This window comes from Muscardinus avellanarius, assembly GCF_963383645.1.
Source record: "Muscardinus avellanarius genome assembly, chromosome: 1".
Lineage (NCBI taxonomy): Eukaryota > Metazoa > Chordata > Mammalia > Rodentia > Gliridae > Muscardinus > Muscardinus avellanarius.
In genome coordinates this window covers 34339391-34352869 of record NC_137786.1, presented here as the reverse complement: position 1 = coordinate 34352869, position 13479 = coordinate 34339391, and the positions used below count along the sequence as shown (strand labels likewise).

Sequence of the window (13479 nt, the reverse complement as noted above, 5' to 3'; positions counted from 1 at the left end):
TTGAGGAAAAGATCAGCCACAAAAGATGCTAATGTTGCTGGTCAGAGAACCTGAGAAAATTCCTGAAAATGAGAGACTTGAGTCATCCTTTAAAAAATAAGCAAGAGTAGCTCGTTTGTCTCGGCTTCCAACATGCCATTCAGACTGAAGAAAACGTGGAAACCTCGGGACCACATGAGCCATGGCCACAGGTGCATCAGCAGTCAACGGAAGCACCTCGGAGGCTGGGGTAATGCTGGTGGTAGACATCACCACAGGATCAACTTTGACAAATGTCACCCGGGTTACTTTGGGAAAGCTGGTTTGAGGCATTACCACTTAAAGAGGAACCAGAGCTTTTGCCCAACTGTCAACCTTGACAAATTGTGGACACTGGTCAGTGAGCAGACATGAGTAACTGATGCAAAAAACAAGACTGGAGCCGTTCCTATCATTGATGTAGCGCGATTGGGTTACTACAGAGTTTTGGGAACAGAAAAGCTCTGAACGAACGCAGCCTGTCATTGTCAAGGCCAAATTCTTTAGCAGAAGAGCTGAGAGGAAGATTAAGGGCATTACGAGTGCCTGTGTCTGGTGGCTTGAAAGCCACACAGTTACAGAGGTTCATTAAATGTTAAAAAAATCTCTTCAAAAAAAACAAGCAAGAGTAATAGTTGTTTTTAAGTATTCATTTTTAAGCCAGGCGTGGTGGTGCATGTTTTTTATCACAGCATTTGGGAGGCTGAGACCATAGGATCAAGGTTCGCGGACAGCCTCAGCTACTTAATGAGGCCCTCCGCAACTTAGTGAGACCCTGTTTCAAAATAAAGAATAAAAAAAAAAAAAATAGGGCAGGAGGTGTAGCTCAGAGGTCGAATGCCCCTGGGTTCCATCTCCAGGCTCACAATAAAGTAAATAAATAAGTAAATAAATATTTATTTTTAGCCAGGGTAGGATCAGGTTGGCCAAGTCTAGTAGAGAAAAATTCTTCATGGCACTGTCTCTAGAAGTCAAGAGATGGATCTCCACATCAACCCCGGTGGCCACTTGGACCACACCTCCTCCACTGAGCTTCATCCATCAGAATCTTAGGTCCTAGAGACGTCAATCATAGACCATCTTACACTCCTCTTGGGAACGTGTGCAGGTTGTACTGTAATTTGGTCTTTTGTTGGAGCCTTTGGTAGTAATCCTTCTAAGACGCGGGTATTTCCATTACATCTTACCCTTCCATGCAAGGCCCTCTATAGTCTGGCTTCCATGCATCTCTCTTGTGGAAATCCTTTCTCTGGACCCACTAGTCTACCTGACACACCTTGGGTGTGCCCTGTACACTTATACCTCAGTGTTTGCTCATGCACTGTGCCTGGTTTGGTTTTCCCCATTTTCCTCTGCACCAGGAATTAGTTCCATCCTTAAATCCCATATCGTATCCCACCTACTTTATGAAACTTTTCTTTTGTTTCTCACTCACTAGCTTGCTTTTCCTCTCTTCCTTTCCTTTTTCCTTCCCTTCCTCCTCTCCTCTCCTTTCCCTTACTTTCTGTGTAGTGCTGAAAATGGAACCCAGGGCCTTGTGCATGCTAAGCAAGCACTCTACCACTGAGCTACATCTCCAGCTCCCATGAGGCCTTTCTTCATCTTCTTCTGAATTCCTTCCATCTCCACCTCCCTTGAAGCTCTCCTGTGCACTGTGTTTAGTTGTTGGTATGACCAATGTCTCTGGCATGGCCCCAGCAATACAGGAACCATGCTTCCTTCCTTGCATCCTCATAGCTCCAGGTACCCTTTCTTCTCAGCTGTGCCTCCTTCAAAGCTCCTCCTTTCTGCCCCCACAGCTGGGGATGGAGACCATAAACACTGTGAACTTCCTAGGCCTGGGAACTGGGCCTCTGTTGCATCCATTCACCTAAGGGGATGCGAAGTCCTCAGTGAAAGGGATGGTTAACCCGTGTGTTACACACCACCTGGAGGTAGCCCCATGAGGCTGTTTCCCTCTGAGACCTGTGCTCTTTCCAGGTAGCTAACCCTAAGTCGTATCCAGAGCAGAACAACACAGCCCTGGTCCACTGGAGTGGACCTTAAATGCGCACCCCCTTTCACTCTATGCAGAACTGAGATTTTAAGATACTTATAGGTAATCTCAGCTAATTTCATTTCTTTGTTCTTTGATGACAAAACATATTCTTATCTAAAATCAAACATCTAAAAAACAAAAGAAAAAGAAAGAACTCTATCCATGATGGTAGGTTCCCTATAATGTCAACAAGCCACAGACTGAATTTTATCTCCTGTATCTCCCTCAGATTTAGCCCCTTGTGTCTCCCCTCTCGGCGCTGACCCTATGGCCCTTCCTGAGGCAGCCTCCTTTCTTCCTCAGCTCTCCCTCCCTCTCTGGTGGGCAGCCAAGTGGGTTAGAAAAAACTCTAAATCAGAGCTTGCCACTACCCTTCTTCTTACTGCCCTTGAGAAAAAACAAGACCTGAGCCTGCTTCACGGCCCTCTGCATGTGGCCCCGTGCCCGGCTGAACTGGCGCGTCCCCACACGCCCAGAGTCCCCACACAGCACCACCCTTTCAGGGCCTGTGATCACGCCCATCAGTTCTTCCTAGTTCTTCTCAACCTTTGCTGCTAGAATCTGCAATCTTCCTGTCTCTGCCTCCCAAGGACTGGGATTACAGCTGTGCACTCAAACAGCCCTCCATTCAAATGGCAAGAGGTCAGACCTGCACACACATCCTGCATTAAGATGCCCTATCCATGTGTGTTGATCCCCTTGCACTTTGCACACCACCTGGCCTGGCCCTGTGGTCTAATACTTTGTGCCGAATGATTTAGTCATGTCAGTAATATGCATTGGGTTGGGTTTCTCCCAGACACTCTTTGTGTGGATTCTGTCTAACCTCAACGAGTACTTTGTGGTCTCTATAGCCTTGTAAATAAAGAAGAGAGGAAACATTTCTTGAATACAGCAATTCAGCGATTTTTAAAAATATGATGAATCATCTTTGGGATGTTTTCATTCATTAAAATGGCAAGTTTAATTTGGCCCATGCAGACACTGGCGGTTGGCACACACACACTGACACAGACGGCTAACTGAGGTCACTGATTCACTGCTGAGGCGTGAGCTGTGTCCCTGAGCTGACTCACACTCTGGGCCTCCTTCCAAGTTGGGCTGTCATTCTGCCTTTACCCCCTACCCCAGCCATTGATAAAACCACATGGCAGTGGCTGGAAGGGAAGGGCAGATGCTGGGCCGAGGGCAGGACTGTGTGGTGTGGCCACCAACAGGGCTCCCAGGGGCCAGCACCAGGCAGGAGGCGGCCCCATCCAGCTGCCTGGGTTGAGATACTTTCCTCTGGCTTGCTTGGGAACATGGTGACCTGAGACACTGAGTCTGGAAGACACCTTCACTTGATCAGGGCGCCCCGTGGCACTGCAGGGAACTCCCCTAGGAAAGGAGATTCTTGTCTAGACGGAAGCAGCCTCTCTTTCTGGGGAGGACCCTGTGTTTTGCCTCGACTTCAGGCACCTGAGAGTGAGGCAAGGGCTTCTAATGGCCGTATGAATTCTGTGTAGTATGGACGGCCGTTATGTGTGGGGAGAGGCTGCGTGTGGCTGTCTTCCCTGTTGGTCACGGGGGTACGGAATGATGAAATGATGATGCCACTCTGCCACACTGAGCCACACAACAGACCTCTCTGTGCTGTGGCTTCCTCCTTGGCTGTGGTCAGGCTGGGAGGGATGTTGTTTAATGAAGAAGGCAAGTCTCTACTCTTAAGGATCTGAGCCCTGGTGAGTTACAGTCAGTTCTGAGAGCTGCCGTACCTTGCAAAGAGACTGCTGCATGAATCTGATGTGGAAACAGATACGAACAGCTGCTCCTTAGGAAATAAAGAAGAGGGGTCACTTGGCCTGGGGCTAATGCTATAGCTAACGTGATAACAGATATGAACAGTATTTTAGAAAAATACAGAGTAAGATCTACTTGGTTTATGGTTAATGTTATTTTTTGTTAAGGATCGTATGTGCTAGTTTTCTAAAATTCCTCCAGTACTTCCTCCCAATTTCTTCCTCTTAGATAATTCTTAGTCTCAAGAAGACCTTTGCTCAATATTTTCCTGGACTTGAGTCACCAACCAGTCTATCCATCAGAAACACACACACACACACTTCTTATTATGAGGTGGGATGGTGAGAAGCAGACAGCAATATAGAAGCATCTCTATTGCTCAAAATCAACACACTAGCCTGGCATGGGTGCACACACCTGAAATCCAGTCCTTGGGAGAATGGCAGGGGGTACAGGAGGATGGCAGGTTCAAGGTCAACCTCAGCAACTCAGTGAAAACTTGTTTCAAAATAAAAAATTAAGAGGACTGGGGATGTTGCTCAGAAGTAGACTGCCTCCAAGTCCAATCCCCAGTACTAAAAAGTAAAAGAAAATCAGACTACTAAACAGCTCTCATAGTGGTAAACTGTCCTTTGAGTGGTCAGTTATAAACTTTGTATAAATTCTAAGTGGTTGGAGTGAGTACTTTATTGACCTTAGGGAACATGCTCAGATTTCAAATGCAATACTAGATAAGGAAAGTATCTGAAGGCTTCAACTTTGCGACTTTTAGGCTTTTCTAAAGGAGCTAACATTCTGGATGCCTAGACCTAATGTGTAAGAGAAGGTAGACCTCCACCAGGCTAAGAGAAGTCCTCCCACAGTGCTGTGCCCCCTTACCTCCAGGGGAATTCTCAAGTCCCTTCAATGAGAAAACACTCCACTGGCCTCAACCATCCCATGATAATAGATCCTTATGTGCATATAGATTATGAAGGTTCACTAGACCCAAAATGGTAATGGAAAGAAACCAACCATGTGTCCCAAGGTACTAGAGAAGAAAATGGCAGGCAAAATACATGACCATTATTTGATTTGAGATAAAACATATCTCCAAATAATTTAAAGAGAAAAAGAAGGAAGTTTAAGATTTTTGTAGGAAACCCACATGTACAGAGACAAAGGACATTCAGTTTCATTCCAACGTGACCCATGGAGAACCTCCTTGCTGGTTGTAACATAAAATGCTACTGCTTACTCTTTTTTTCATCTCAGTGTAAGTACAAAAAGCCTAACTGGTAAGGAAAACATTGTTGTATTATAAAATCTTACTTAGGAAAAACCTTGGTGGACAGAGAAGAAAGAGAGAAGAGAAACGAGCTGGTTGATATTCAGAGATCGTGGGAATCTACTACTCATGGATGGATCACAAATGGATCCAGTAGCCATTTTAAGAGAAATAGTCTATAGAGAAATAGTCTATTTTCCTAATGCATCACCTCAAACTGAAGTAGCCATATGACTTTGTCCTGTGTATTTGCTTAACCAAAACACAGAAATGCAGTTATTTTAGAACTGTTTTGAGCTGGCTATGTGTTTGCCTAATGGGATGTCTTGGATGCTATAAAAGATAAAATATGACATCAGAAAAAGATTTTTAAAACATAGAGCTTCTCTCTAAACAATACTTACCACCCAGATGACATTGGATGTATTCATTCTACTGATCTCTATTTGAAATACCATTTTCAGTTCCTGATGACGAGGAAGGTTGTGGACAGTCCATTGTAGATGCAAACGCTGAAGTTCAGAATTGATGGAAATGTTAAGTGATTCAGGGGTCAATGGCAAATGTCCAGCCAAAACTGAAAGACCAACAAGAGGTATGAAATAGCACTTAATAGGAACAGATAATTAAACTGTTCAGTGACATCATGGCTTGGCTTTGGAAAATACTGCTCATAAGGGCATCCTAAAACTAGAAACCTTGAAAAGCTGAAAGGGGATTAGAAATCACTTAGAGAAAGAAATTAATACCTAGGTTAATGAAATAGCTTGCCGGGTAATACATAGCTAGTTAATAAACTGGTAAACAGTTAAAATATAAGAAACTTTATTGGATAGTCTAACTGGTTTGAAGTTCATAACAGGGCTGAATAAATAAAGAGGATTTTTGCTATACATCCCATATTTCTATAATTCTACATATTTTGTAAAAGGCTACAAATTGGGTACATATTCTACTCAAGACATAATTCATTGTATGTCAGTGCACTAAACTTAAAACCCTTCTACTGAGAGTTTTCTGAATCATTTACATGAGAGAAACAACATACTAGGGACTGAATGTGAAGCAAACACTTGTGACAAGGTCCCCGGCTCAAAGAAGAAAATAATTGGAGTGACAAGACAAACCCACATGAAGTTAAGAATGGCAAGTTGTGTGATAGAGTTTGTAAAATAATAGAAATTCAGAGCTAGGAATATAGCTTGGTAGAGCACATGCCTAGTACATGTGAGGCATGTACTAGATTTGATACCAGGAGAGAGAGAGAGAGAGAGAGAGAGAGAGAGAGAGAGAGAGAGAGAGAGAGAGAGAGAGAGAGAGGAGAGAATGAGAATGAATTCAAGCATGAACATATTTGTGGAGGTGATTTGAGAAGTGGTCCAATACCTCTCAGGCTGACCATTTTTAAATCATCAATGGCACCACAGCCAACAACCACACACAGAGGTACATGCTGTCTACTCTGCCACTAGAGAGAGTATGTGCCCTGAGTGAGTTAAGTCACTGCCAATTCTTAGAGAACAAAATATGGTTTCCCACATAAGAGAAAACACCATATGGATTTGAAAGGAATTGTGTGTTGCTGATTAAGCCGTTCCAATTATTGGATTGAAAGGGTCTGAAGGGTAGAAAGGTACTGAAAAATAAAGACTTGATAAAATTGGCTGGTGTGTGATGACCCTTGGTATAACAGATAACTTCTGCCAGGCATTCATTGTCCTAACTTTTTAGGGATTTCCTCTGGTGACCTGGAACCCCTGAGCATGTTGTTTAAAAGGCAAGTGAAGGGCTGAGGAGGGTGTAGGTCAGTGGTAGACCATGTACGTAGCATAAGGGAGGTCTTTAATCTCCAGTATCTCCTACCTTTAAGAGCGCGTGTTCTAACAATAGTGGAAGCCATTCCAATATGGAAGGAAAAAGCCCCTAAATTACCAATCTACACATGCTATTTTTCTCAGAGGGAAGTAAAAATAGCAACACTGTTGAACATGAGCAAGTATTTTTGCCAGTGTGAGGCTTTATCTATGTTGTCTAATTAAACTGTAAGACAGTAATTGTTTATAAATAAGGAAATTGCAAAAAGCTTAATTGGGACTTAATTAGAAAGGACTCTATGGAATTTAAATAGTAATGTCTAACACCAAACCCTATGCACCCCTTTGCTGTACTGCTCCCCAGCAGTTAAGGCAGAAGCAATCGTCCTATTCACATGGAATAGAATGTTTGAGAGGTGTCCTTTCTGGCTGTAACAATGTCCAAGATATTCATCACAGGATGGGGCTTTAGGGATGAAGCCAGATAAACTGAGGATTTGAGACAAGCATGAAGCTCTTCCTATGATTGACCCACATGGTAGAAGTCTTCAGATCCAGAAAAAGCATCAGCTTCAAAATATGGAAGAAAACTTTGGACAATAGATTCTAGGAAAATGATATCAGTAACAGCACCCATAAAATAAAAGACTTTAGTCATCACCAGCTATCTTCACAGAATGTCTCCCATCCCAAAGTAAATGTCATTATATCTGGATGGTGAAGTTGATTTTAATTTTCTTTTTTATACTTTTCTATATTTGATAAAGGTTCCTTGGAAACATGTATTAGTTTAAGAATCATATAATATGTTATATTCGGAAGTAAATATTGCCTTAAGATATCTGGTTCACTCCACTACCATGGTCCTTCAGAACACTATTCTCCCATGACATTTCTTACCCTTTGTTTGGGACACTGCTCCCAGCATGCCATTCTGGGCTGTTTCTGTGTTTGTTTCCCTGTGCTGTGACGTAAGTAAGGGTTTGACTAAGTCTTAGCTCAGGGAAACCAAGATTAATAACATACTAGTCGCACTCTAGACATTCCATGACTGGCTGCTGAATAAATGAGTCAACTACTAGTACAAACTGTATTCCAGAAGCTCTAGAAAGTTCCAGTATATTGCTTTTGACAAAAGGAAAGAAGCTCTTTACATTAACATATACTATCAGCAAGTCTTGACTGACCCATGTCCTTGAGTAACATCGGTCAGAAATAATTTGATCAAAAACAATGAAACACCAAGGGATAGCCAGAGAGATAAAAGGCCTATAAATATTGCTAAATCTAATCCCATTATTTTTCAGATGAAAGAGATTGAGGTTAAAAGTGGGAAGTGGCCCTGCCAAGGCCATACACCAGACCAGACCCCGGCTTCTGGTTCCCAGGCCAACTCTCATTCCATCTCTCGGCAGTGTGGCCCGGAAGGCCTGGTGACTTGTGATCCAGGCCTGGACTTCATTATAGACTCCCCTCCCACTCTCCGCACCCTGCTTCCTGGTCAGCCCAGTACTGCTTGAGGAAATAAACAGTAGTCCATGCACAAGACAGGATGCCATGCAGGGCTTAAATAGAACGTTAGTTCTAAAAGAGCATTTAATATTAAAGGGAAACTCTCATCTTATGTTGTATTAATTGTTTAGCAGCCAAAATATCAGCTAGGTATGGTGGCACATGCCTGTAATCCCAGTACTTGGGAGGCTGAGATCGAAGGATTGCAGGTTCGAGGCCAGCTGCAGTAATTTAGCAAGACCCTATTTCAAAATTAAAGATGAAATAGGGCTAGGGGTATGATTTGGAAAGAGAATGATCATGGGTTCAAACCTCAGTGCCCAAAACATAAATTAATAAATAAAATGAAAAGAGATGGGGGGGTATAGCTCAGAGCTAGAAAGGCCCTTGGTTAATAAAAAAGTAACCAAAAAATCCCCATGATAGTAGAATGATAGATGGATAGATAATATAACTTAATTTTTGTTTAAAAAAAAAAACCACATACTTAGATCTCCCTGTCTCCATCCAAGTACACAGACACAAAGTGGAAGGAAAATACCTCAAAATGCTATAGTCGTGATTTCTGGCTGACGGAAGTGCCTGCCCAGGGTTGACTGAAGAGGGTCTTTGCTCTCCCATCGGTGGGAGAAGTTAGGCCAGGTTATTGGAAATAGATTCTCAGACCTGCGCCTGGCTGTTTGGTTGAGTGGCAAGTCAGTAAGTAGAGGTTGGGCAGATGCTTCAGAAATTGGAACAAGGAATGCAAACAGTGCAGGTGATCAGAGAGGGAATTACTCACCAAAGAAGCCCTGCTTAGCAGAGAGAGCAGGAAATGGAAAAAAGACTGGTTGACAGAAGAATAGCAAAATGGCAAGTCTGACCTAAACAAGAGAAGCCAAAAGAGTGAGCGGTGGGGCCAGCTGTGAGCACAGAGGGCCTTGGTTGGAAGGCTCATCACCAGTAGGCCCTGAGGTAGATAATGAGACTTCACTAGAAAAAGGAGTTGAGCCAGAGGCAGCCCGGAAGCAAGACCCTGGACCACCTGGAGAGCTTGGACTTGGGGTGGTGGGCCTGCCTCACACTCAGGAGCTCTGGCTGGCCTGAAATATTCTTATTTTGCAGGCTACACACTCAGCTCAGGTGTAGCAAACTTAAGATTTCAGCAGACAAGACAGATTAAGTGAGGGGTAGACAAACGAGAAATCTTAGTTCTGACCTTCCAGCCTCAGGTTATGAAAGAAATCAGTAAACTGCAATTATTAAGAAGCCATAAGATGTATTTCCCCATGTGCCTTGGGCCAAACATAATTAACCCAGATCTAAAGCATCTCAGAGAACTGAGCTATTGAGAACAAAATTGCCTTCTTTTTCCAAGCACCTTTTCATGGAGTTTTAAGAAAGAATGAGAAAATCCATGCACATTCCTTGCAAACATCATTTTCCTGAATCCATGGGCAAGAATTGGGTGAAGAATTCCTTAGAGCAGACAGCTATATTTTCTGTTACAAAACAAGGAGAGCAAAGAATAAACACAGAGGAGAAAAATGTAAAGCTTTGCAAAGTACAGATAAATACAGTGAAAATTATGAACCAATGGGAACTCTCTCAAGTCTAAGAATCTACTTTAAAAACAAGTTCTGAATGGGGTGGTGCACGCTCGTAATCCCAGTACTTGGGAGGCTAAGACAAGAAGATCACAGATTCAAGGACAACCCCAGCAATTAGTGAGACTTTCATCAACCTAGCAACATTTTGTTTCAAAATAAAAATAGAATAGGACTGGGGGTGTAGCTCAGGGGTAGAATGCCCCTGGGTTTAATCTCTAGTACCCTCCAAAAAATACAGGTTCAAACTAATAATCAAAATAACCCATAAACATTTGAGAGGTATTGATTTCTTATTGACCTTATTTATAAATTTGATTTTTCTCAAAATACTTATGTTGGTCTGGGCATAGTGGCACCCGCCTGTCATCTCACTACTTGGGAGGCTGAGACAGGAGGATTGTAGGTTTGAAGTTAGCCTCAGTCATTCAGTGAAGTCCCTTTAGCTACTTAGTGAGATCTTGCCTCAAAATTAAAAAAAAAAAATTAAAATCAGGCTGGGCTGGGGTGTAGCTCAGAGATAGAATGCCTCTGAGTTCAATCTCCAGTTGTCCCCCAGTACACTATGTCGAGAAGTAGCTAAGTGACAAATATTATTTAAGTATAATGACAGCTAAAATGCTCCTAGGATCGTATCATGCAAAAACTTCAGAGTGTCTGTTGGTTCACAAACTTTCATTGCTTTAGCATGGTGTTTTACGAAGCTAATAGCTTCTTAATAAATGTGGTTGCGGGACATTCCAGCTTGGTCTAACCTAGCAGCCAGGACTGGTTTGGTATAAATATATTCCACATCTTTACCCAGCAAGGTGCAGAAGGAACAACTTCAGCAATGGCTTTGGTAAAATACATGGATCATGAGCTTCATCTGGATGAGCTCATGTGCTAATGACCGACACAAAGAGCAGAAGTCAAGGTTCAGGCGCTGTCAAGAGCCACCAGGTGAGGGAGGTCAACACCCAGGCATCCATTGCTTTAAGAGACTGACACATCTCTTCCTGTGAGCTATTCATCATCTCCAAGTGATTCCCAAGGGCCGGGTGGGAGAAGAGCGCTGCTCTTTTCTCCAAAGCACCAGCCACCTCACCTTCCCTCTTCTCGGCTCTTTTCTTTACTGTTCTTTCTACTTACCTTCACTCTGGTACGTTCTCGAGGACAGCCACACTAAGAGGAAAGTTGTCTGAAAGACTGCAAAGAGAGCCATAGGTTCTGGTTTCCTGAAAAAGATAAATTACAAGGATGGGACGTTTTATGTATTTTGACACTGGGGATTGAACACAGGGGCATTCTACTTCCAAGCTACACCCCTAGCTCTTTCTTTCTTTCTTTTTTTTTTTTCATTCTGAAACAGGGTCTTGCTAGGTTGCTGAAGTTGGCCTCAAACTTGAGATCTTCCTATCTCAGCCTCCCAAGTACTGGAATTATAAATGTACAACACTATGCCTGGTTTAAGAAGGGAGCTTATATGCACTTTTAACATCCAGCGGATTCCCTGGAGCCAATTATGGAGTTGATGGCATTAAAGGCTACCACTCCTCTTCCCACTCTGGATTCACATCTCTTCTCATGGGACTTTGGAAGCCTCTTGCTGGCCCAGTGAATGTTCTTTTGCCCATGAACGAGGCATAGATGATGGTGTGCCAGGTAGAGGTCTGGGCCTCTAGAGACCCCATGTGCTTTGGCTTGCTCTTCTGTGTCTCCACCTTTACACAGACAGCCTTTCTACACACTCAACTGGGACCAGTAGGGGATTGAGTGATGTCTATATTGGAGCAGAGCCACCTCAGGCTCCAGCTGAGCCCAGCAACGTCAGCCGGCAACTGGCCAGCCCTGCCAAGAGCAGTGACCCCTGGAGCCAGAGACCCGAAGACTTACTGCCGTGTACCTCTGCCCTTGGTGGTAACAGATAACTGGTCACCCAAGTACCAATCATTCAAACCAAGCACAGGTTGGAAAAGCAGAGAAATGAGAGCTAAACAAAAACAAAAACAAAACCCAGACTCTGATTAGAGTGAGAATAGTCTCAAAGAGCTAAATATAAATTTACCATAGCTGTTTACCATTCTCAAAAAAGCTGAATCTAAATCTAAGTAAATTAATTACTTGGGGTGGGAGGGAGCATCTTCGTTCTTCCCCATCTTCCTCATTAAGACGCAACCCAGGAAAAGCTAGCATATTCTGCCAAGAGGCAGTTTCTCACTGTTTGACATGATTTCTGGTTTTCTTGGCCTTGGAGGAGGGTTGTAAATTACAGGCCACAGAGTGTCACTGATTCATCAGGTGCTTTGATCACAGGACTATCGGAGGCCACAGAGAATGACCCTGGATGACCTGGAAATGGCGAACCTGTTCTTAATTTTATAACATGTGTTAGTCAGGGGAAGCACTGAATTTCACTTTTCTACTGCAAACTCTGACTCACTAGAGCACAACAATGAAATAATCACGGAAATCCAATTTTTGCCTCGGTCCGGCCACTGGCAGCTCATCGGAAGCTAGAAATTCAATGAGCCAGATAATCAATGTTCACTACCTATACCCTCAATTTATTTATTTTCAGTAGCATTTTACAAGTAAGTACAAGAGGCAAAGGCAGGAATAAGGTAAGCTGCACCATTAAAGTCTCTAAGGTGGTCAGACCTGCCTCCAGCGAGGGCAGCATTTTTTGTGTTCCTTGAAGTACCACTTTCTGCTACTTTCAGTGTTTCACCAACACATCATTCACACCTCTCTGAAACTTCCACTTAAATTTCAAATAGGTTCCTAGTATGACTGCGTGTCTAAACCAGGGGAAAGCCAAGTAAAGAGGACATTGCTTCTGCTCAAAGCACAGGGGAGGGCACAGGAAAATCCCCCGGAAAACCTGCCTGGCCCCGAACATGCTCCACGCTATGGGTCAGGTGCCACGTTATCCGCCTGGAGGTCCCACCATCCAGGAACACCAGGGGCTGCCTTGGGAAGGAGAGCTCCGCTCCGCTCCTCTCCTCCCCTCCCCTCCCCTCTCCTCTCCTCTCCTCTCCTCTCCCCTCCTCTCCTCTCCTCTCCTCTCCCCTCCCCTCCCCTCCTCTCCCCTCCCCTCCCCTCCCCTTCTCTCCTCTCTTCTCCCCTCCCCTCCCCTCCCCTCCTCTCCCATCCTCTCCCCTCCTCTCCCCTCCCCTCCCCTCCCCTTCTCTCCTCTCCTCTCCCTTCCCCTCCCCTCCCCTCTCCCCTCCCCTCCCCTCCCCTCTCCTCTCCCCTCCCCTCTCCTCTCCCCTTCTCTCCTCTCCTCTCCCCTCCCCTCCCCTCCTCTCCTCTCCCCTTCCCTCTCCTCTCCCCTCCTCTCCTCTCCCCTCCCCTCCCCTCCCCTCCTCTCCTCTGTCCTCCCCTCTCCTCTCCTCTCCTCTCCTCTCCTCTCCTCTCCACTCCTCTCCCTCTCCTCTCCTCTCCTCACCTCTGTCCTCTTCCTTTCCTCCCCCCTCCCTTTCC

General features: G+C 44.3%; 1 protein-coding gene and 1 pseudogene across 2 annotated transcripts in view; one reads left to right on the top strand and one right to left on the bottom strand.

The window, feature by feature from the left end:
* Positions 1–11224, bottom strand: part of OSMR (oncostatin M receptor) — a gene marked incomplete at its 3' end in the record, with an annotated part of 44289 nt that extends 33065 nt beyond the window's left edge. Inside the window, 2 exon segments of the mRNA XM_080701083.1 lie at positions 5507–5679; positions 11146–11224. Of these exon segments, the coding sequence (XP_080557209.1) occupies positions 5507–5679; positions 11146–11218 (246 nt within the window). The 5' untranslated portion in view covers positions 11219–11224.
* LOC308270446 (large ribosomal subunit protein uL15-like) lies at positions 133–610 on the top strand (annotated as a pseudogene). The gene has a single exon. The product of its transcript is annotated as a large ribosomal subunit protein uL15-like (transcript).
* Positions 11225–13479: the final 2255 nt, after the last annotated feature.